The sequence below is a fragment of the Cherax quadricarinatus genome, chromosome 48 (genome assembly GCF_038502225.1).
Source record: "Cherax quadricarinatus isolate ZL_2023a chromosome 48, ASM3850222v1, whole genome shotgun sequence".
In the NCBI taxonomy this organism is placed as follows: Eukaryota; Metazoa; Arthropoda; class Malacostraca; order Decapoda; family Parastacidae; genus Cherax; species Cherax quadricarinatus.
The window spans coordinates 14,786,770-14,811,751 of record NC_091339.1 but is presented as its reverse complement, the minus strand read 5'-3'; the positions used below and the strand labels follow the sequence as shown (position 1 = coordinate 14,811,751).

The window sequence follows — 24,982 nt, the reverse complement described above, 5'->3', positions numbered from 1 at the left end:
AATCCTTTCTCCCTTAGCCTACTGATCTCCCTTTACTATCTCCTGACCTCTTACCCCATGACTTCTTCCTGATCTTTTTCCCTTGGATTCCTTCTGATCTTGGGTTGCCCCAACTTTTTCCTAGGATGGGTGCTTAAGAAATCATTTGAATTTTATTGGAATTTAAATACTTGTTCACTCGGCTTTTGTTTTGCAGGGTTGTAAAATCCACCTGAAGAGTGAAAATGGTCCTATTGAGGTATATCTGTCAGAATCCACAGTTGGAGATAACACTATCAAACAGAGTCCCATCAAATCAAGTCCCCTCAAATCCACTTCTGTCAGGACACAATTAGCAAATGCCTCAAGACCCAAGTTAAGACCCACACGGACAAGAGGTAGCAAAGCAGTGCTGCAGACTCGCAAACCTGTCTTGAGAACACCAAAGAAGGTAATAATAATAAGACATAATAAAGCCCTTGCATCTGTTTTTAATAAAGGGATGAAGAGGAGGACTATAATGAATTGGGTTGACCCATTTTATTGGTGGTGAGTGCTTTATTTTTTATGTAACGGTCTCAAAATAATTGGGCATTAAAGCTCTAGATACCTTGATAATCATAAGAGGTTGCTTGATCTTTGTTTTCCTTGCTTTATTATTCGTTTTTCATTTTTATTTTTCAACGTGATGACTGTCTCCCACCGAGGCAGGGTGACCCAAAAAACTCTCCATCATTCACACACAATCACTTTGCAGAAGCACTCCGATACAACAGTTTAGATGTCACTCCAAATAGGCAATATCCCAAACCCCTCTTTTTAAAGTGCAGGCATTGTACTTCCCACCTCCAAGACTAGTCCAGCTAACCGGTTTCCCTTAATCCCTTTGCAAAATATTACCCTGCTCACACTCCAACAATTAATCAGGTCCCAAAAACCCATTTATCTCCATTCACTCCTAACATGCTCACACATACCTGCTGCATGTCCAAGCCTCTTGTACACTAAACCTGTTTACCCCCCCCCCCCTTCCCTCTATCCTTTCCTAGGATGACCCCCTACTCCCCTCCACTGCAGATTATAATATACACCCTTAGGGGTTAAACTATTGGAATAGCTTACATTACAAAGAAATACTTTTAATGTCAGGTGAAATCAGGAAAGCCTTATAATTTGTAATAAAATAATACAATATTTGATAGGATTATTATGAATTGCTATGATTGCTGGTGTCGATTTTTGTCTCATAAATATGCAAGGTTTCAGGTATGTCTTGCTACTTCTACTTACACTTAGGTCACACTACACATTCATGTACAGGCATATATATATACACACATCCCTCTGGGTTTTCTTCTATTTTCTTTCTAGTTCTTATTCTTGTTTGTTTCCTCTTATCTCCATGGGGAAGTGGAATAGAATTCTTCCTCCGTAAGCCATGCGTGTTGTAAGAGGCGACTAAAATGCCGGGAGCAAGGGGCTACTAACCTCTTCTCCTGTATATATTACTAAATGTAAAAGGAGAAACTTTCGTTTTTCCTTTTGGGCCACCCTGCCTCGGTGGGATACGGCCGGTGTGTTGAAAGAAAGAAGAATTATGAATTTTACTAAACAGCGTTCCAAACATCCTGAGTGATGTGAAGTTATCATACATTCATAGTATACGCTACAGTACTGACAAGTTGTTGAAGGATAAGACATGTGCCATACTCAACATTAGCATTCATTTCTCATATTTCATGAATAGATAACAGGGATATCTTGCTACTCCTACTTACACTTTGGTCACACTTCACAGACACGCACATGCATATATATATATACATACATCTAGGTTTTTCTCCTTTTTCTAAATAGCTCTTGTTCTTTTTTATTTCTTCTATTGTCCATGGGGAAGTGGAAAAGAATCTTTCCTCCGTAAGCCATGCGTGTCGTATGAGGCGACTAAAATGCCGGGAGCAATGGGCTAGTAACCCCTTCTCCTGTATACAATTACTAAAAAAGAGAAGAAGAAAAACTTTATAAAACTGGGTTGCTTAAATGTGCGTGGATGTAGTGCGGATGACAAGAAACAGATGATTGCTGATGTTATGAATGAAAAGAAGTTGGATGTCCTGGCCCTAAGCGAAACAAAGCTGAAGGGGGTAGGAGAGTTTCAGTGGGGGGAAATAAATGGGATTAAATCTGGAGTATCTGAGAGAGTTAGAGCAAAGGAAGGGGTAGCAGTAATGTTAAATGATCAGTTATGGAAGGAGAAAAGAGAATATGAATGTGTAAATTCAAGAATTATGTGGATTAAAGTAAAGGTTGGATGCGAGAAGTGGGTCATAATAAGCGTGTATGCACCTGGAGAAGAGAGGAATGCAGAGGAGAGAGAGAGATTTTGGGAGATGTTAAGTGAATGTATAGGAGCCTTTGAACCAAGTGAGAGAGTAATTGTGGTAGGGGACTTGAATGCTAAAGTAGGAGAAACTTTTAGAGAGGGTGTGGTAGGTAAGTTTGGGGTGCCAGGTGTAAATGATAATGGGAGCCCTTTGATTGAACTTTGTATAGAAAGGGGTTTAGTTATAGGTAATACATATTTTAAGAAAAAGAGGATAAATAAGTATACACGATATGATGTAGGGCGAAATGACAGTAGTTTGTTGGATTATGTATTGGTAGATAAAAGACTGTTGAGTAGACTTCAGGATGTACATGTTTATAGAGGGGCCACAGATATATCAGATCACTTTCTAGTTGTAGCTACACTGAGAGTAAAAGGTAGATGGGATACAAGGAGAATAGAAGCATCAGGGAAGAGAGAGGTGAAGGTTTATAAACTAAAAGAGGAGGCAGTTAGGGTAAGATATAAACAGCTATTGGAGGATAGATGGGCTAATGAGAGCATAGGCAATGGGGTCGAAGAGGTATGGGGTAGGTTTAAAAATGTAGTGTTAGAGTGTTCAGCAGAAGTTTGTGGTTACAGGAAAGTGGGTGCAGGAGGGAAGAGGAGCGATTGGTGGAATGATGATGTAAAGAGAGTAGTAAGGGAGAAAAAGTTAGCATATGAGAAGTTTTTACAAAGTAGAAGTGATGCAAGGAGGGAAGAGTATATGGAGAAAAAGAGAGAGGTTAAGAGAGTGGTGAAGCAATGTAAAAAGAGAGCAAATGAGAGAGTGGGTGAGATGTTATCAACAAATTTTGTTGAAAATAAGAAAAAGTTTTGGAGTGAGATTAACAAGTTAAGAAAGCCTAGAGAACAAATTGATTTGTCAGTTAAAAATAGGAGAGGAGAGTTATTAAATGGAGAGTTAGAGGTATTGGGAAGATGGAAGGAATATTTTGAGGAATTGTTAAATGTTGATGAAGATAGGGAAGCTGTGATTTCGTGTATAGGGCAAGGAGGAATAACATCTTGTAGGAGTGAGGAAGAGCCAGTTGTGAGTGTGGGGGAAGTTCGTGAGGCAGTAGGTAAAATGAAAGGGGGTAAGGCAGCCGGGATTGATGGGATAAAGATAGAAATGTTAAAAGCAGGTGGGGATATAGTTTTGGAGTGGTTGGTGCAATTATTTAATAAATGTATGGAAGAGGGTAAGGTACCTAGGGATTGGCAGAGAGCATGCATAGTTCCTTTGTATAAAGGCAAAGGGGATAAAAGAGAGTGCAAAAATTATAGGGGGATAAGTCTGTTGAGTGTACCTGGTAAAGTGTATGGTAGAGTTATAATTGAAAGAATTAAGAGTAAGACGGAGAATAGGATAGCAGATGAACAAGGAGGCTTTAGGAAAGGTAGGGGGTGTGTGGACCAGGTGTTTACAGTGAAACATATAAGTGAACAGTATTTAGATAAGGCTAAAGAGGTCTTTGTGGCATTTATGGATTTGGAAAAGGCGTATGACAGGGTGGATAGGGGGGCAATGTGGCAGATGTTGCAAGTGTATGGTGTAGGAGGTAGGTTACTGAAAGCAGTGAAGAGTTTTTACGAGGATAGTGAGGCTCAAGTTAGAGTATGTAGGAAAGAGGGAAATTTTTTCCCAGTAAAAGTAGGCCTTAGACAAGGATGTGTGATGTCACCGTGGTTGTTTAATATATTTATAGATGGGGTTGTAAGAGAAGTAAATGCGAGGGTCTTGGCAAGAGGCGTGGAGTTAAAAGATAAAGAATCTCACACAAAGTGGGAGTTGTCACAGCTGCTCTTTGCTGATGACACTGTGCTCTTGGGAGATTCTGAAGAGAAGTTGCAGAGATTGGTGGATGAATTTGGTAGGGTGTGCAAAAGAAGAAAATTAAAGGTGAATACAGGAAAGAGTAAGGTTATGAGGATAACAAAAAGATTAGGTGATGAAAGATTGAATATCAGATTGGAGGGAGAGAGTATGGAGGAGGTGAACGTATTCAGATATTTGGGAGTGGACGTGTCAGCGGATGGGTCTATGAAAGATGAGGTGAATCATAGAATTGATGAGGGAAAAAGAGTGAGTGGTGCACTTAGGAGTCTGTGGAGACAAAGAACTTTGTCCTTGGAGGCAAAGAGAGGAATGTATGAGAGTATAGTTTTACCAACGCTCTTATATGGGTGTGAAGCGTGGGTGATGAATGTTGCAGCGAGGAGAAGGCTGGAGGCAGTGGAGATGTCATGTCTGAGGGCAATGTGTGGTGTGAATATAATGCAGAGAATTCGTAGTTTGGAAGTTAGGAGGAGGTGCGGGATTACCAAAACTGTTGTCCAGAGGGCTGAGGAAGGGTTGTTGAGGTGGTTCGGACATGTAGAGAGAATGGAGCGAAACAGAATGACTTCAAGAGTGTATCAGTCTGTAGTGGAAGGTAGGCGGGGTAGGGGTCGGCCTAGGAAGGGTTGGAGGGAGGGGGTAAAGGAGGTTTTGTGTGCGAGGGGCTTGGACTTCCAGCAGGCATGCGTGAGCGTGTTTGATAGGAGTGAATGGAGACAAATGGTTTTTAATACTTGACGTGCTGTTGGAGTGTGATGCAAAGTAACATTTATGAAGGGATTCAGGGAAACCGGCAGGCCGGACTTGAGTTCTGGAGATGGGAAGTACAGTGCCTGCACTCTGAAGGAGGGGTGTTAATGTTGCAGTTTAAAAACTGTAGTGTAAAGCACCCTTCTGGCAAGACAGTGATGGAGTGAATGATGGTGAAAGTTTTTCTTTTTCGGGCCACCCTGCCTTGGTGGGAATCGGCCGGTGTGATAATAAAAAATAATAAAAAAATAAAATGTTGTGATGTAATGCATCCATAAGGGCCTTCTCTGGCTTGCCCAACTTGAGCCACACTTTCCTTAAAAAAGCATTTTAGTTTTTAGTTTTTTTTTTTTTTATCAGTGGCTCTCCCCCACCAAGGCAGGACAACCCAAAGAAAGAAACACATTCACTATCTTTGAATTGCTTTCTTGCTGGGTATGTGCTGACATCGCAGTTCAAATTATCCACGAACTGAAACTTCCCCTTCCCTCCTTTTTCAAGTGCAGGTATTATGCTAAACACTGTTAGGTAAGACACATATGCAACAGTTAGACACATATGCAAGAGTCTAACTGTTGCATATGTGTCTTACCTAACAACCTGTCGGTATTGTATACCATTTTGATGTTCATGCTAAACACTAGCTTTTTGGGACCTGATGAGCTGTTGGACTGTGCTCAGGGTAATATTTAGGGAAACTAGTTATTTTTATACAGCCAGACTTGTACTGGAAATGGGAAGTACAATGCCTATACTTTAAAGGACGGGTTTGGGATATTGGCAGTTTGGAGGGGTATGTTATATATGTTTCTAAACTGTTGTATCTGGGCACCTTTGCAAAGACATTGTGTGAGTGAGGTGAAAGTGTTAAATGATGAAAGTATTTTCTTTTTGGGGATTTTCTTTTTGGGTCACCCTTTCTTGGTGGGAGATTGCCTACTTGTTAAAAAAAAAAAAATCAGTATTAAAGTCCACCTAACCTGTTGCACTTGAATCCCTTAATAAATATTACTTTGCTCACACGCCATCAGTATATCCATTAAAAACCCCTTTTCTCAGTTCAAAAAGTTTGTTTGCAAAAGCTCGTATTAACAAATATCTTGTTTGTTAGTATCTGTTAGTGATGATTTTTTTTTTTTTCCAGGAACCCAGTTCTCCAGTTCTCACAAAAATTAAAACTGAACTAATTGACCCAGATGAAAATTTAATTAATGTAGATCTTCTAGGTCCATCATCTAGTTTGGACTTAAGTGATGATAGCCTTCATAAAGCTCGCATTCTTGGCTCGGATGAAGACAGCCTTCGTAAGGCTCTTATTCTTGGCTCTGAAGATCTGGGACCTGTAGGGGGAAAGCTCCAGTTGCAAATGGAGGACCAAAATGAAGGTAAGGCTCATTTAGACTTTTAAGAATAAATGATATTCAACAAAAGCATAGTTTTGTTGCCTTGGATTTAGTTTTGTACTTTCCATTAAGTGTACACACACATATAATACAGTGTGCAGTATGGTTAATAGACATTTTTTCCATGCTTAGGACACATTCACTCTGAAACTGCTTTTGACTATTTCCAAATAGTTTTGCTGGAAAAAGTAGGTTGTTGAAGACCCCTACTAGTGCCATTCTTTTACCCAATTCTAAAGGCATTTGGGGCCAGTAAATACAAACATTTTTAATTTGAAGAAATGCTATGGCTGATGGTTTCATTAATTTTTTTGTGTTCAAACTTGGCATACATTGGTGGTTGTGAAGGGCTCTTGTTTTAAGGAATTGGAGTCTCTCTCTCCTTGAATCTAACTTGTTTACCACTTCCCAGGAAATATGACACTTGCAAGGTTTAGTGCTTTTCTGTGAATAAGTATACCACAGCACCCCCACTTTTTTTTTCCCCCAGTGCTAAAATTTACTTCATTTCTGTTGTCATTTTTTTAAACACGTACGCTGGCCAACTCCTACTGAGGCAGTATGATCCCCATCCCCCCTCCAGAAAAAAAAAATACACCACCATTCACACTCTTTGTAGAGGTGTGCAAAGTGACAGTTTAGATGTCACTCTAAACAGCAAATATCCCAAACCCTTCCTTTAAAGTGCAGGCATTGTACTTCCCACCTCCAGGACTCGAGTCCATCTAACAGGTTCCCTGAATCCCTTCACAGAATATTACCCTTCTCACACTCCAACAGCTTATCAAGTCCCAGAAAAAATGTCTCCACTCTTGTCTAACATTCAGGAGATAGGACGTACGAGGGTACATTGTGTGAATCCACTGTGCATACTCCCTAATATATTATGGTTGCTTCTTAATCATCCCAGGTTGAAAAGCCTGTACTTCCCTATATGTACTTAGCTATGTGGCTGCAGGGATTGACTCAGCTCCTGGCTCTGCCTCTGCCTCTGCCTCTGCCTCTCAACTTGCCATTTACCAGATTCACTTCCTCCTAGCTTTGTGGGACCTATCATATCTACTCTTAAAGCTATATATATGGAGCCTACTCACCATATTTTCAGATATCATTCCACTTTCTGACCACCCTGAGACTGAAGTACTTCCTGACATCCCTGTCTCTAACTTCCACGTCTTCAAGGGGGGCTCCTTGGCGTGGTGAAGAGGCTCTTGGTCTGAGGAATTAGCCCTGTCGGTCTTCTTCCTCAGACCGAACCTAATTATCCCCCATTCTCCCCTTCCCTATCCCATCCTCCCCTTTTTCCATTCCTCCTCCTCACCCCTCCCTTTTGCCCTTCCTCTTTTTGGCCTTTGGGATTTCTCCCACAGGCGCACTAGTTCCTAGGTAGGGGAAAGGACACCGGGGTCCATCCCATTCCGTTGAGGTTCTTGGCGGTGGCGTAGTTTGCCGTGGACTCTGGATTGCCTGGGGATGTCCCGATCCCCCTCCGGTATTCCGGAGTAGCTTTGGGTGTCTTTCAGGCGACGGGTGTATCTCTGGAAGCCACCTTTCGGATTCCGGGGGTGGTGGCTGAAGGAGGTATGCTTTGTGGCGGATATCCGGCCGCCCTCTTTTGTCCACCAAGGTAGCTCGGTAGATGTGAGGTTGCTATCCCGGATTGCTGGTTTACTGGCATGAAGGGTAGGGTATGGCACGGGTTCCATGCTGCATCTGCGCTACTAGCGGTGTTGAGGTCCTCTTGGGCGCGGAGGGAGATTTCCGGCCCTTTCATTCCTCCTGGGAACTATTCCTCCCCGCTCCCCCCCTTTTTTATTCTTTTATTTTTTTTTTTTATTTTTATTTTCTTTTCTTTTTTTTTCTTTAAAACAAAAAGCAAAGGAGTAACCTAACCATGGCAGCCCTAGTCCATGAACCCACTACCCCCGGGCCACTTCTTGATACCGCACCCCATTCTGACCCTGCCTTGTGTTTAGACCACTCTTCGGACACTCCTGATGCCCCTGTACCTCTTGCTGGTGCTGTTTCCTCACCCGCTTCAGGTACCGGGGCTTCGACTGACTCCTTCGATTTGTCTGAACTCCGCTCTCCTTTGACTATGCTACGGTACGGCAATTTTCGAATCGCCCGCCCATTTCACGCCGGACCAACTCCGGTCCTACTCCTAAACGCCAACGTCCATCTCCTGATGATGCTCCTTCGTTACCTTCCCATTCTACTCGGAAAAGACCGACACGTCAAGCACTCCCTCTCCACGCTGTTTCGAACTACACAATGGACTAAATTCTTTACTTTAAGACCGACTTCTTCTGCCTACCTTTCTGATCATAGTATTGGCAAAGCGCTCCTGCGTCATGTTGGTAGAGATATTTCATTTCATGCTCTCAAGAGCGGTATGCGCATCGTCACTGTCCAGAATGCTACCCAAGCTCATGATCTTTCTCTCCTTTCGAATATCGATACTACTCCTATCACTATTGAAAAACATCTTTCTCTCAATTCTTGTAGTGGTACTGTCATTCTGCCCCATACCATAGTCCAACAGAATTTCCAGTCATGTGGCAATGACATTTTTGAACAGCTGGAACTCCAGGATCTCCCAATCCTCAAAGTAGACACTTATGTCCTTCCTGCCCGGGGGCGGAGACGTTACCCTTGCAATGTGGCTCGTTTAACTTTTGACAGCCGAGAACTCCCGTCCTCTGTATATGTCGTGGGACATCGTTTACAAGTTCGAAAGGTGATACCTACACCGCAACAATGTAGAAATTGCTGGCGTTTTGGTCACCCAGCGAAATATTGCAGATCTATGGCCGAATGCCCAGTCTCTGGTGCCGACGACCATTCTAATACATCTTGCAGTCAACCTCCATCTTGCCTTAATTGTAATGAAGCTCACCCTTCGTACTCCCGCCGTTGCCAGGTCTACTTAAATGAACGTGAAATCCGTTGCCTCAAAGAAGCAGAAGGTCTCCCTTATGCTATGGCAGTTACTCATCTCCGCCTCCAAGGGAGACTACCCTGTGTTTCTTATTCTCGTGTTTCCAAACATCCCCCCACTTCTGGGGTCCCATCTTCTGCAGCCTCTGTTGTTACCCCTCCCATAGCCACTACGGCATCTAATCCTTTTGCTGTCCTTGGCTCTGACGTCCCGACTACAACTCAGTCTGTTCTCACATCTTCGCGTCCTTCCTCACAAGCCCCAGTATCGACAAGACCTCGTACGACACCTAATACCAATCGCCCCTCTACTCAGAAGTCCAAAAAATCCACATTGCTCAAATCTTCTTTGCCCCTTCCTTCCCTTCTTCCACCTCCACACTTTACCTTTCCAGTCTCTGTACCTAGTTCTTCCCCTCTCTCTGGCTCTATTACAAGTGTGGAGATTCACCCTCCTCCTCGTACTATGCCTTCCACCCCCGTCCCCTCCCAAGTTTCTCCCTCTTCTGCCACCTCCCAGGTTTCTGCCTCTTCTGTCCCCCCCCCCCCTCACATTTCATCTCCAGTCCCTTACTCTTCCCTCCCCCTCTACTTTGGTACAGTCCATTACTGTCCCAATCTTTACTCACCCTCCTCCTTCTATCTCCAATATGGTCTCCCGTACATCTTTGAATTCAGAAACACTTGAAGCCATTTCAGAATATATTGCAGAGACTAAACCTTCAATGGACACTGATTCACTTCCTGTTCCTTCTCTTCCCTCTCCTCCATCTTCACAACCCCATTCTTCGCAACGCTCCGTTCCTTCGCTACTTGAACGTCTTCCAATGCCACCACACGTTGACTTTTCTAACCCCTCTAGTCCGTAGGTGCCTTTACCTACAGATTCCTGATATTTTCTTCATCGCCAATCATGGCCTATTTACAGTGGAATATCCGTGGCCTCAGGGGTAATCGGGGTGAGCTTCAGATGTTGCTTTCCAGGTTTTCCCCTGTTGGTGCTTGCTTACAAGAACCAAAATTACACTTGGCTGTTTTCCAACCTATCTCAGGCTATAATTTATTGTATTCTTCGGATCCTTTCTCAGATGGGACCTTTAATGCAAGTGCCCTTCTTCTACGCAATGATATTCCGTACTGTCAACTATTTGTCCATACCTCGCTGCATTACACTGCAGCCCGTATCCACTTGAATAAGTGGTTTACAATATGTTCTTTATATCTCTCTCCTTCTCGAGCATTTTCTATCCCAGACTTTGCCTTTCTTGTTTCATCCTTACCACTACCACTTCTGTTACTTGGTGATTTTAATGCCCACCATTTCCTCTGGGGGGGGGGGGTCTCATTGTGACTCACGTGGCATTCAGTTGGAGGCTTTTCTCGCCTCTCACCCCCTCCATGTTTTAAATACGGGTACTCCCACCTATTTTGATCCTCGTACTCATACTCTCTCTTGCATCAATCTATCAGTCTGCTCTTCCTCCACTGCACTAGACTTCACCTGGTCTGTTCTACCAGACTTACATGACAGCGATCATTTTCCGATCATTCTTACTTCTCCTTCCTATTCACCACCTTTCCGTAGCCCTCGCTGGCAATTTGATCGGGCAAATTGGGATCTTTACTCACACCTCACTGCTTTTAGTGAGGTTCCTTCATCCTCCATTGATGAGCTCCTACACATCTTCTCGACGTCAGTTTATACCGCAGCTTCTCATTCTATACCCCAAACCTCAGGCAGGCATTCTCAGAAGTGCGTGCCTTGGTGGTCTCCTGCTTGTGCTCGTGCAGTACGTTTGAAACGTGCTGCATGGGGCAGGTACCGGTACAATAGAACCGCTGAGAGACTTCTTGATTTTAAGCAGAAGCGTGCGATCGCTCGCCGTGTCATCCGTGAAGCAAAACGCACTTGTTGGCGAGACTGTTTCCACCATCACCTCTGCTTCTTCTATGAGTGCAGTCTGGAAAAAAGTGAGGAAATTGAGTGGTAAATACTCTCCTGACCCGGCTCCTGTTCTACGGGTCGCTGGTGTTGATGTAGCAAACCCTCTCGACGTTGCCATTGAACTTGGCACGCATCTGGTCCGTATTTCCCGAGGGCTCCATCTATGCCCCTCGTTTCTTTCCTCAAAGTCTGCCAGAGAGTTAGTACCCTTGGACTTTTCTTCTCTCAGAGAAGAACAGTATAATGTGCCTTTTACACTTCAAGAACTGGAGGCAACGGCTCTCAGCTTGCCGATCATCGGCAGCTGGGCCTGACGACATTCATATTCGTATGTTACAACATTTACATCGGTCAGCCCTTGTAGTCCTCTTCAATCTTATTGGGCACAAGGAGTTCTTCCCCAGCTGTGGAAATCTGCCTTTGTTCTCCCTTTCCGCAAACCGGGTACTACAGGACATGATGCCTCCCACTATCGCCCCATCGCTCTTACTAGTGCAGTTTGCAAAGTGATGGAACGTCTCGTAAATCGACGTTTAATGTGGTATTTAGAGACACACAACAGTCTCTCCGCTAGTCAATATGGCTTTCGTAAGGGTCGTTCTACCATAGACCCCTTACTACGCTTGGATACGTATGTTCGTAATGCCTTTGCGAATAATCACTCAGTTATTGCCATGTTTTTTGACCTTGAGAAGGCATATGACACAACTTGGAGGTATAATATTTTGGCCCAGGCCCATTCCTTAGGCCTCCGAGGCAATCTACCATCCTTCCTTAACCCTTCATCGCGCAAGGGGTCCGAAAATTTGAAATTCGAACTGAACTCCCTATGGTGGATAGAGTAACTCAATACAAGGTCACTGATCCCATATAAATTGATTTCTGATGGTTAGTTTTCGAGCAATTGCCAATCTCCGAAGACCGAAAATATTAGGCCGCCCCCGACAAAGTGATTAAAAAATTCTATGTTGCAAACTTGCAATTGTTAATAAAACACACCAAAACAATTTTTTAAATTTAATATACAAACAGACAATATAAAAAACATAAATGGAAATTTTATCAAAACATTTTTTAATTGTTACAAAAATATAAAAAGGAAGCAAATATCAACAATGCCAAATTGCAAAGTGATGCAAGTTTCAATCCCTATATTCCTGAGATTCATTTGGAAGACCAATGATTCTATATTGCTAATTGGCAAGATGGAAGTCTGTGAAACAATTTCTATCAGTCTTTATGCACAGATTTACTTTGCATACACTACAGACGAATGACGATGTTACCGTTTTTTTCGAGGTGCTGCAATACTTGCAAGTAAACGGCCTTTGCCCTGCCATTGGGAAGTGCATTAGAGTAATGTCTTTCCTAACACTGTCATCAGGCATTTCTGTACGTGTTCCCCTCCCAGGTTTCACTATGCCAACACCATTGGAAGTACATGGTGAATTAGTTGGTGAAGGTCTTGGAGTTGTTCTTAGGCTGCTCCCTCTAAGGTTTTGTCCTTTAGACCTTGCAATTTCAGAGATAGAATTCCTGAAATACTTCAGTTGCATACACTTTTGCTTTATTGCTCGAGAATCATGGCAATAAAGCACCCATGCATTCACAACAGCAAGATCAATAATATAGGCAAATAGCCGCATGTACCAACGTTTTGATTTCATTGGTGTTTTGTAGAGATGCACCAACATGTTGCTTTTGTCAATACCTCCCATGTTTGCATTATAGTTCTTGACTGCAGGGCACGATATTTTCTCTTTCCTCTTTGTACCCTTGTTATATCTCTCAACAAGACTCATGGGCTCGACCCCAATATCAGTTGTCACTAAAGTCACAACTTTGGTGTCCTTCCATCGTACAACAAGGACACCATCATTGTTGTTGAATCAAAAATTGCCCCTGACCACACTGTTTTTTTCCATTTGTTTGATAGGCACCAGATGTGGCTTACCACATCTATTGTCACGTACTGTTCCAGTGTATCTGCAGTTATACTTATCTCTTAGTAGCTTGACCAAAGGCATACTTGAAAAGAAATTGTCAGCATAGATTGCTGATGTGTTTGTCTTGTTCATAGTTTGTGCAAGTACCAGAACAATCTTTGTACTTATTGGAAGTTTAGATTCTTCCTGTGGCAGCTGTATGGGATGCGTGTCAAAAGTTGTTGTGCCTTGATACATGAGTATATCATGTATGAGTCCATCTTGACTTGCACGACAAAAAAGTTTGAAACCCCACTTATCTGGTTTTGTTTTGATGTACTGCCTTAGGTTTCCAGCAGTTTTACCCTTGAAACCAACCATGACTTCATCAATAGATTGCTTGGGTGTAGCTGGAATTTTCAAGCAAGCATTAGTTAGTTCAGTGTAAAGAGGCCTTACTTTGTAGAATCTGTCATTATCCTTTTTTGTGTTGTCATTGAAATGAATATGACTTCTAAGGTACCTAAACCTCTTAGACGCCATGCTATCTGCAACCTGTTGGCTCCTAAAAGCAGCTTTCCAATAGTCTTCGAGGGATGGTAGTGAATTAATACCCATGAACAACAAAATACCTATGAACCTCATGATCTCTTCAGAATCTGTTGAAAAAGTACTATTTACGTCTTGTTGCCTTGTATACAAATTTGTTTGATATGCTATGTTATCTATCATGGCTGGAGTAACGAACATACGAAAATACTCATATGGAGACCTAATTGCAAGAGGCTTTTCATGTTCATATGCCGGCAAAGGATCATTTTCAATGTCATCTACGGTCCACTCAGATGAAACTTGAAGAGCAATATTCGCATGGATCTCTTCCTCATCCGGGTATTCCTCAATCCTAAAAGTTTTCTTTTTCCTCATTACTTTCTGCTTTTTGGCTGGCCTTTCTTCCCTTTCTTCCTCCTCATCATCAGTTGACATCTCTGCATCCTGTGCATCCGGTGGCAAGTATTCATCACCACTATCCAGCAATTCTGGTTCGTCTACCTCTGGTTCCGAGTCACTGTCTTCAGAAACGCAGATATACCTCGACCTGCTGGTCGACTGCTCCCCATAAAACAGCCTCTCATGGAACTGGAAGGACAATAGAAACCTCCTGTATAAATCCAGACCACTACAGAGTTCATATATGCAATTGAAAATTTTTTATAAATATTTATTTGACTAAAATTGGACATTCCCGGAAACTCGCGCAATACCGAAATAATTCGGACTAAAATGCTTGCACTTTTTTCAACTGCATGCTACACTCATATTATGCTTCACACGGACTTTAGGTATATATCAAAATATGCCTAAACTATTCATGTAAGCACTAAACACAACAATCAGTACTTACCGACATTGTAGAATGTATAATCCAAGAGTAGATTAGCAAGGGTGGAGGGAAAAAATGCGCGTGTGTTCGAAGCCAAGCCGCTAGTGTTTATATTTTGATCTCTCAACCAATGGGAAGGCGGCAGAAGCGAACTGTACTTAGCTGAAGAGACTCAGGGAAGGCTTGTGATTGGTTGGAACTAAAGAACGGGAAGCTGGCCGCGCGGGGCGCGAAGTATGACACACGCCAAAAACACGTAATCAATACCGAATTTTTTCGGCCCAACACGATAAAGGGTTAAGAACTTTTTAACTGACAGACATTTCCGTGTTCGAGTCAATAATGTTCTTTCCCCGGACTTCGTCCAAGCTGAAGGTGTCTCTCAGGGATGTGTTCTAAGCACAACACTTTTTCTCCTTGCTATAAATGATTTGGCCTTTGTTCTTCCACCCAATATTTGGTCATCACTCTGTTGATGACTTCGCTATTGCTTGTGCAGGCGCTGACTGTCATCTTATTGCAGTTTCTCTCCAGCATGCGGTCGACCGTGTTTCCACTTGGGCCACCACGCATGGGTTTAAATTTTCAAGTACCAAAACTCGCCAAATTACTTTCACTAGACGCTCTGTTATCTCCGATCATCCTTTGTATCTCTATGGCTCCTGTATCCCTGAACGTGATAGTCAGGTTTCTAGGCCTTCTCTTTGACCGTCGGTTATCCTGGAAACCTCACATAACCTCTCTGAAGGCAACTTGTCACAGCCGGCTAAACCTTCTTAAAACCCTTGCTCATCTTCCCTGGGGAGCTGATCGTCGAACTCTGCTTTGCCTACATTCAGCCCTCGTTTTATCGAAACTTGATAATGGTGACCCGATTTATTCCGCGGCCTCTCCTGCTACTCTCTCTAGCCTTAACTCTATCCATCACCAAGGATTACGTTTGTGCCTTGGTGCTTTTCGCTCTTCCCCTGTTGAGAGCCTCTATACAGAAGCGAATGTTCCATCCTTGTCTGATCGCCGTGATGCCCATTGCCTTCGTTACTATGTACGCTCTCACGATCTACACAATCCTTCCATTTATAGAATGGTCACTGATATTAGTAGACATTCTTTATTCGTTCGCCGCCCCTGTTTGCTCCATCCCTTTTCTCTTCGCCTACATTCACTCTTGTCTTCCCTTCAGTTACCACCTTTATATGTTCATGTAGCATCTCACTTTTCCCTACCCCCCTGGGAAGTTCCAGCTGTTCGGGTCTGTTCTTTCTCACTCCCTTGCTCGAAAGCTCAACTGCCTACGGTGGCTTCCCGCTCTTTTTCTTGATCACTTCCACTCCCATTCTCATGCCACCGCTATGTACACAGATGGCTTTAAGTCTTCAGACAGCGTCGGATTCGCAGCAGTGTTTCCGGACAGCGTCGTGCGGGGACATTTACTATCTTCAGCTAGCATTTTTACTGCTGAACTGTATGCCATTCTTGCAGCACTTATTCGTATCACATCTATGCCTGTGTCATCATTTGTAGTAGTCTCAGACTCCCTTAGTGCTCTACAGGCTATACGAAAATTTGATACATCTCATCCCCTAGTTCTCCGTATCCAACTTTGGCTACGCCGTATCTCTACCAAACATAAAGATATTGTTTTTTGTTGGGTCCCTGGTCATGTCGACGTACAGGGCAATGAACAGGCAGACACTGCTGCGCGGTCAGCAGTACATGACCTACCAATTTCCTATCGAGGTGTTCCATTTGTGGACTATTTTGCTGCAATAGCTACCCACCTTCGCACCCGTCGGCAACAACGTTGGTCAACTCTGCTCGGTAACAAACTTCATTCTATTAAACCGAGCATAGGTTACTGGCCGTCTTATTGTCATCAGTGCCGAGGTTGGGAGACCGCTCTCTCCCGCCTTCGCATTGGTCACACTCGTCTTACTCATGGGTATCTCATGGAGAGGCACCCTGTTCCTCTCTGTGAGCAGTGTCAAGTTCCAGTATCGATTAGCCACATTCTGTTAGACTGCCCTCTCTATCAACGAGCATGCAGAATTTACCTCCAACGTCGTCTTCGTTCTACTACTCTCTCTTTACCTTCCCTTCTTGCTGATGGACCCTCCTTTAATCCTGACTCTCTCATTGACTTCTTGACAACGACTGATTTACTCCACAAACTCTGATGATACTTTTCGCACTCCCCTCAGCCCTTTCTAGTTTAGTCTCTTGCTGCCCTTTAACCTTTCACCATCCACTACCCCGCTGTTATCCGTAACCTATTACTCATCCATCTCCCTTTTGCCACCTGATGCCCTCGCTTCCTTCCTGCCCTGCGGCGTTGTATAGTCCTTGTGGCTTAGCGCTTCTTTTTTTATTATAATAATAATCTAACTTCCAGCTGTGTCCCCAAGTTCCTGTTTCACCTCTCAAACTGCTCGTCCCTGTCTATCCTATCAATTCTGGATATTTTGTATATCTCCCCTAGTTCTTCTGTCTTCCAGTGTCATTAGATTTAACTTCTACCCTTTCCTTATAGCTCATACCTCTTAACTTGGGAACAAGCTTTGTTGCTTGCTTCTGCACCTTCTCCAGTTTTGTGACATGCTTCCTCAGGTGTGGGTTCCATAGTAGTGCTATATACTGAGATGGGTGTAACAGGTAAATGCTAGTCTTTGCAAGAATGCCTTGACCACTTATTTTGTCTGCTTCCATGATGTTTGTGATGCTTCTGTGTATGGATATTAAGCCAGTTTTCACCATCGTCTGTATTACACCATTTTCCTTTCCATATTCACACAAAGGACATACCTTAACTTACTCCCACTTTATTTCCCCTGCATCTTATTTCCCTTCTTGGGAGAGTCTGTCAATTCAAGTTTGCTCCTTCCAACTTCCATGCTCATAAGCTTGCTTACTACAACCTTATGCACTTGCAAATACTTTCTTGTTCTTATACTGTATATTATAAGTAAAGGCATATCAAGAGTATACACTGATAGCTCTGAATAACCCAAGATCATTTATTAGTGTTAGTCATTAAAGTAAGATGCTTGCATTGTAACTCAGTTGGATGTCTTAGGATTCAAGGCTGCTGACTGCATTTTAAGTACCTTCTAGGCTTTGGTGGTGGTCAGTATTGTGTCCATGGTATGCTTGTGCCATGTAGTCTTGAGGGCTGAGCTTATTAGGCATTTTTGGCTGTTGAGTAATTAATATGGGCAGGAATAAGTTGCTGACATGGAAAATTGGAAACATCATTGGGTTATGTAAGACAAGCCATCAAATGAAGGAAATACAGTAATAGAAACAATGATGTATGGTTATCCAGCAAAGACCTTGTTGGGCTTGTTCCTTGAGGAGTGTTAAGGCACCACCGAGGGTTCCCGCGCGCGGAGCAAAAAAAAATTCGAAAATATATGAAAATTGAGTTTTTGTTACCAAAAAATAGCTGAACTTTCTGGCTACACGCTGGTATAATTATTATCCTTGTACGATGTTTCTAAAAGGAATTACAGCCATTTATAACAGGCATGGTGACAGCGCTGACGCAACATGTTGCGTAAGAAGCGCTGACTCAGCTCTGTTGACGTTTTTGTTACGTTTTTCCCCGTGTTATTTTGATCGTTTTCGTACATCTTTATGTCTAATATAATACAAATTCACCATCTGAGATCATTCCCGAGCAGGCGGAGCTAATATGGTCACGGCACCAATCGGGAACCCCTGGGAATAGTGCACAAAATGGCCGACACCTCCAGCCAACAAAATATTCCATACCCACGCTAATATCAATTATAAGGCTTATTTATCTATCACAATTGATCTATTATGATATAATGCAATATAATAATAGCATATAAACATAAAAAGTACACCTCAAAAAAAAATATATAGCATAATATGACGCCCCAAGGAATAAATTTCTATCGATATTTCCCCTGAAGGTGAAGAGAGGGTCCGTTCTCTCATCAGTGATGAGAGAAAACGTATTTACAATGGTTAACTGTAATAAACACTCGTAGGTCACGCAAAAAGTGTAAAATAAAGCGAATTTTTCGGGGAAAAAAATTATTTCCCGGGCAGCGGGGGTGCCGCGCGCTGCGGCCTATATCTCGAAAGTAAGTTATTTACCTATTTATGACCCATCCATCCTTATTTATGAATGAATTGACTTGATTTTCACAACAATCATAGAAGAATGATTGCTTTACAAGTTGACATGTACCTTTCTGAAGTATCCCAAATATTTTCAGATTTGTGTGGGCAACAAGACCGACATCTTCCAAAATGTCAAAAAAGTTATGAAACTTTATTTTTTTTAGCATGAAGATAAGATTTATTATATAATTGGGGACTTACATATGATGGAATTAGAAGTGTTCTATCAGCAGAAAATGTCAAAACCACTTTTCCAAGTACCACTGAGTACTTGAGTACTGCCAAATGTAATTTTTCGTAAATTTTGCATATTTCATTTCCTTTTTGGCCGATATTTTTGAAACTTCAGCACAGGAGGTTTTATATAAGCTTCTAATAGTACACCAAAAATGAATGTAATCGGTTCATAAATAAAAGACGTCAATTTTTTTTTTCCCGGTGGGGCCTTAATGACGTGCCCACACCAAAGCGTGTCCAGGGAAGCCTCTAAGTGTCCCCACTAACATAAACTAATAACATACTTAGAATTACTCTGGCATCATTTGCCCGATTCTTTCAGTGTGGTGTGAAAGTTTTGGGTAAACGATGCTCCTTGCCACACTATAAAATTTATTGTTCAGTTGCTTTGTGCCTGTGGAGCACTCTTGGATGACTGGCCAGGATATTCCCCAGACTTGAGCCCAATTGAGAACCTCTGGGCTATGAGAGAGAGATCTGCTAAGGGAAAGATTGTCAGCCCACTCCCACAGCTGTGTAAATCTACCCTGTGAAACCCTGAAATATTTGTTAATGACTTCCTAGACAGTTGAAGGATGGAAAGAGCAAGGGACACTCTTTTGTGGTCATGGTTTTAGAGGGGATAGGGCACTGCTCTGAGAATTGCCCAGTTAGTCTACCACACCTTTACACATTGTCCTGTTCATCAAAAAACATGCAGGATTCCGTTCAGATATCTGCATCACACCACCTCTTGCTGAAGGTTCGTCCTTTGATGCAGACTGATTTTTTAATGAATTAATCCAGTGAACCAACTATAATTTTAATTTTACATTAGCACTAACATCACCATCACACACACCTACCCTTGTATGCCCCTGCCCACTGTGCTGTATGACTCGTGTAGGTTCAGTGCTGTATATCTATTATGACTGGTTTGGTTTACAATTTTGAGCTGTAAAAGGCACAAAATTTTTCTTCAAAGTTTTTTAATAACACATTGGCTGTCTCCCACCCAGGTAGGGTAACCTGAAAAAGGAACTTTCACCATCATTCACTCCGTCTTGCCAGATGCGTATCAGCAAAACTGCACTTCTTGTACATATACAAATACAGGGTCCATCATAAGTTAACTTTCACTGTCACAACCTCCCAAGATAAGTGCTGACAGTGTTGCAATTTAAAAAAAAAAAAATACATCTGAAATGGTAGAGAATCTTTTTCTGAATGTAATAACAAGAAAAAATGCAAAATTTTACTGAAGGGTTATGGAATTATGCTGGTGCAAAGCTGGCTGGCTGGGCACAATTTATGCATTGGAAATTTTGCCTACTGTGAGTTCCTCCAATGCCTTCGTTTCACTAGCTTGCCTTCCATTGTATCGATTCAGCACAAGAACAGCCCATTAAGCTATCAGCTCATTGAAAGTTGTTTCATCTGAAATCGATCAAAATCATCTCGATCAATACCAAGAAAGTCAATAAAACTAATCTAGAAAACACTCCAAAGTTGCTATTTTAAACTAAATGGGGTCAGATTTCTTCCATCATGTACTGCTTGGGATAGGATATTTTTTATGTTGTGCATAAACACTGCACATAGTACTAATTTTCTCATGCCTGGTCAGGCACATGAGAATGCTGTGCTTAAAATTTAGATCTATGAGACACCAGCATCAATAACATGGATCTACATAGGATACTGAAAGGGTTAAATAATAATGTATTAAAGAAGATTCATAATATTCATGGTTTTCTAATTGTCTTATTTATCAACAATTTGGTACATAATTATAACTAGTTCTTTGAAGTTTTCCTCTAAGAAAAGCACCAAAGTTTATCCAGTACTAAATGTTTTGTACCATGATCTATATATTGTATCACAGTACACATCTGGCAGAGCATGACTGAACAAGCCTATTGTATATAGGAGTTCAGAAAGTTTTTTGAATTGCTCATCCAAACAACTTATTGGGGGCTTTGTGTTAACAGCTAATGCAGTGAGCAAATCTTTAATGTGCAGGCAAACCTGTATTGTGTAATTTGTCTAATGCCTATCATGAGTGTTTTGGTATCTATACTTCATTGTCATTGGGATTCTTGTAATAGCTATACCTCTTGAGGGAGTTTCTTGATACTGATGAGAAGCTCTTGATCCAAGGAATTGGACTTGACCCTCTCCTTCCTTGGACTGAACCTGATTGCTGCCCATTACCAGGTGCTGTATATCTATAGGTTTAATCCATCCTAAATATATTAATAATGTGAAGGCTATACTTGCCTGTAGGAAATGCTAGGAGTCTTCTAACATAATGAGATTTTAATGTGAGTTGTATAAACTTGTTCTTTCGAATGTGTTCTTTTTTGTAACAATTTTGGCTTGTGAATGTTAGTATATGATTGCCTTACACTTTTTAATGTTAAGGTACAGCATGACTTCATAAGCCAAAGCATTCTATAGATGTGACAACTTCCTTTTTGTAATATCTTAGCCTTTGATGAGGTGGTCTTTACTATAAGTAACTAATATTGAGAGACTTGTTTGTAAATTTTCATATTGCAGCATTTGTACTGATGCAAGGGATTATTGTGTATTAATGTTTCTAGGCTTGGTGTGGCAAAGTTATACATTGTCTTAAAAAGCTTGACTGCTCTAAGAACAGTGCAGTGGAGAGGGTTATTATAGTGCAGACAGTTTCATTGGTTAAAATGTTTGTGCAGCAATTTTTTTTTTTCCAAGTCAGCCGTCTCCCACTGAGGCAGGGTGACCTAAAAAGAAAGAAAATACCCAAAAAGAAAATACTTTCATCATTCCACACTTTCACCTCACTCACACATAATCACTGTTTTTGCAGAGGTGCTCAGAACACGACAGTTTAGAAGCATATACGTATAAAGATACACAACATATCCCTCCAAACATGGTGCATATAATACAGTTGATAACCATCAGAATTTCCTTTTATCAAGTACTTAAATTGGTGTGCATTTAATTGTTCAGTTTTAACTTGTAAAGATGATGATAGCAGTTGTCTTTAGTACCAAGTTATGGTTATGATTATAACCACCAATGATATATGTATATAAAAAAAGGCTCCTATTAGAACTTTCATTTATATTTCTGATCACATTCTGCAGGTGAGGTTAAATTAATTGAAATGGCCAGCATTTTCTGGCTGGATTGAAATCTTCATGTAATTGTATAAAGATGTGCTTTACAATATCCTTGCTTTATCTAAATAAATGGATAATTGTAATTATAAATTGCAATCATATTTAAAGATTTTGGAGTCTTTATGCCCAGATTTCTTTGAATGCTTTCTCAACCTAAATGTAGTTAGTTAATGAAGATGTTCCGACATTCTTGTTCACAACTAGGCTTTACTGCCATACACATAACTGGCTTTTAGTTGGCTATTAGAAAATAATTAGTATGTATTTATAACCATTTTGGAGGGTCATTTATATTGTGATGTCCATGTATGCACCATTGGCAAAACAACTATTGAATCTGATTTTTTTTTCACCCTATATGGTGGGAGACAATTGTGGTTAAAATGAGTACTATAATCATTCAAGGTTTATCTTTGATGTTGATGGTTCAAGACTACAACTCTTGATTCGTGAGATGTCATAAGGCTTTAGTGTACCAACCCACTTTGAGTGCTGCAACAAGTTGGACTGGACAAGCTCAGTGGCTGCAGGAACTACCACTGTGGTATGGCTTAATTAGCAGTTTTCAAACATATCACAGTGTTAGTTACCTCCAGGTCCTGTGCTGGATGCTGCTAATGCTGAACATTGTCATGCTAATATGGAAATTATGCTGCCTTCGGCCCCCTAGGTGGAGGTATTGTGTGTGGCTTAATACCACTGTCACCTGAAATGTCTTGCCAGTTTTAATGTAACTTATTGTGAATTGTAAAGGCCAGGTGCTTTACTTGATTGTTTTATTAATGTGTGTATTATTTTCTCCATGGGGAAGTGGAATAGAATTCTTCCCCCATAAGCCATGCATGTAGTAAGAGGTGACTAAAATGCCAGGGGCAAAGGGCTGGTAACCCCTTCTCCTGTATATATTACTTAATTTAAAAAAACTTTTTCTTTTTGGGCCACCCTGTCTTTGTGGGATACGGCTGGTTTTTTTTTTTTTTTTTTTTAAAGTGTATTATTGGGTAATTTGCATTATGTAAAAAGCTTGACAAGTGCCCAGGGATAATATCAGTGTTAAAATAACAAGTTATTTCATTCAAAAAATTAAACTTTTTGAAAGCTTTTATGATGAAAGTGAGTGCACCTCTGCAATACTTATAACCTCTAGTGTAAATGAACAAATAATTCAAGATGTATTGCTGCATGTTTTTAATGCAAATTTATGTAATTGGGGTAACAATGCTAACATAAAAAAATTTTCTCATTTGTTGTGAGTGTTAACCCTTTCAATGTCCAGACTCCTAAAATTAATATAGCTGTGTGCTTACTTGAAAAAAAAAAAAAAAAAACAAATGTTAGAGACTTTTTCTGAAGGAAATTAAACCAAAAATACAAAACTTTATGGAAAACTTCCAGAATTATGCTGGGGCAAAGTAGGTGGTCTTGGCGCAATTTACACATTACTATTTTGCCCATTTTGAATCCTGTTCCATTAGACCAAATCATTATATATTTCATTGGTCTTCTGTTCTAGTGATTGAGGAAAAGACAGCATATTCAGCTATTTCAACTACCCTATGAAGTGCACAGTTGGTAATTTGGCCATTTTTACACAATTCAAAAAAATACCAATTTAAAAATAGTCCAAAATAAACAGCATAAACATTTCTGGCACTATAATATTTCCTATTTTTATTTATCTCATCTCCAGGTCTCTTATATTACACTTACCTTCCATTGATAATCACAAAAGTAGATTTACTGTACTCTATTTCTCATAATAAAACGTAGCAGGAATGATTGATCATAGTTTACCGTGTCTTGATAATTGAATCAAACCTACTAAAAACCCATAAAACAGACTGGGAGTTGTATGAGGAGGCCTCACCCATCCACAGGAGAATCGGCTAAAATCGAACATGTCCACTACTTTGAGCTTGGTTTTAAGCTATGTCCCATACTGAAACTAACGAAAATCAATTTTTAGTAGCATGTCTTCCATTCTATCCAGTGATACTAAAAAACAGCCAATAAAACCAAAGAAAATGACTAAAACTTGCTATTTCAAACTATTTACAATTTTGGTTTTTCCCATGCACCACATGGAGCAGGATTTTTTATTATAGTGTGACACTGCTCAAACTGATTCTTATATCTAGGCCAAAATTTACCACTCAGTGTGTGAATGAGCTGAGCTCATGACAGAAATACATGAGGGACTCCTGGCCTCAAAGTAGTAGTTGTGTGAGATAAGCATTGAAAGGGTTAAGGAGGAAAGGATTGTTAATTAGATTAAATAATATGTAATATTTAAGATCCTCATCACCAAGAAAGAGTTCTAGCTTTTGTTGGATCTGCTGGTCCTGTGTCTCTTGTAGCTTACCATAGCACCAGTGGATTCAGCATGATCTGGAATTCATCCACTTCAAACACCATGATCAGATGGATTACATAGTTTGCTAAGGAGTCTGATAAGATTTTGGCAGAATGTAAGTTTTTTTTTTTTTTTTCCTCTCCCCAAGACATTTTGCTTAGATATCAAACATTTTTTTTTTTTTTTTTTGAGTCTTGAATTTAAAAAGTTTGGTCTCCATGCAGAAAGACTTAAAGGTTTCCATTCATCTATAATATACCTTTATCAGTTTATTGGTTTTTCAAAACTTGATTCCCCCAAAAATCTGTGGGTTACTTTACTTAGAAAAACCTTTGTAAGTTGTCATGTGAACTGATAAAACTGCTTTATTGCAGTAACGAAAACTCTGTTTTTAATAATAATGGGCTTGTCACTCGTTAAAATATGGTACTTATCAGATTTGCTGGAAAAAGCTATACCCCCCCCTCCCCCCACTTTTTTTTTAATACAGTAGTTTGTAGTAAACAAAATTGGTGTATTTTTGAAGCATTTTTTCCTGAATTGCCTTGTGA

At 41.0% G+C, this 24,982-nt stretch overlaps 1 protein-coding gene across 10 annotated transcripts in view; it reads left to right on the top strand.

The window, feature by feature from the left end:
• The window catches only part of LOC128696131 (transcription factor E2F4-like), a 72,823-nt gene that overhangs the window by 46,177 nt on the left and 1,664 nt on the right, over window positions 1-24,982 (top strand). For 9 of the 10 annotated variants that reach the window (XM_070094893.1, XM_070094892.1, XM_070094898.1 and 6 more), the window contains 2 exons: window positions 197-430; window positions 6,085-6,325. In XM_070094893.1, coding sequence (XP_069950994.1) covers window positions 197-430; window positions 6,085-6,325 — 475 coding nt within the window. Of the gene's footprint in view, window positions 1-196; window positions 529-6,084; window positions 6,326-24,982 lie in introns of those variants that run through there. The other variant, XM_070094899.1, reaches the window with a different exon arrangement.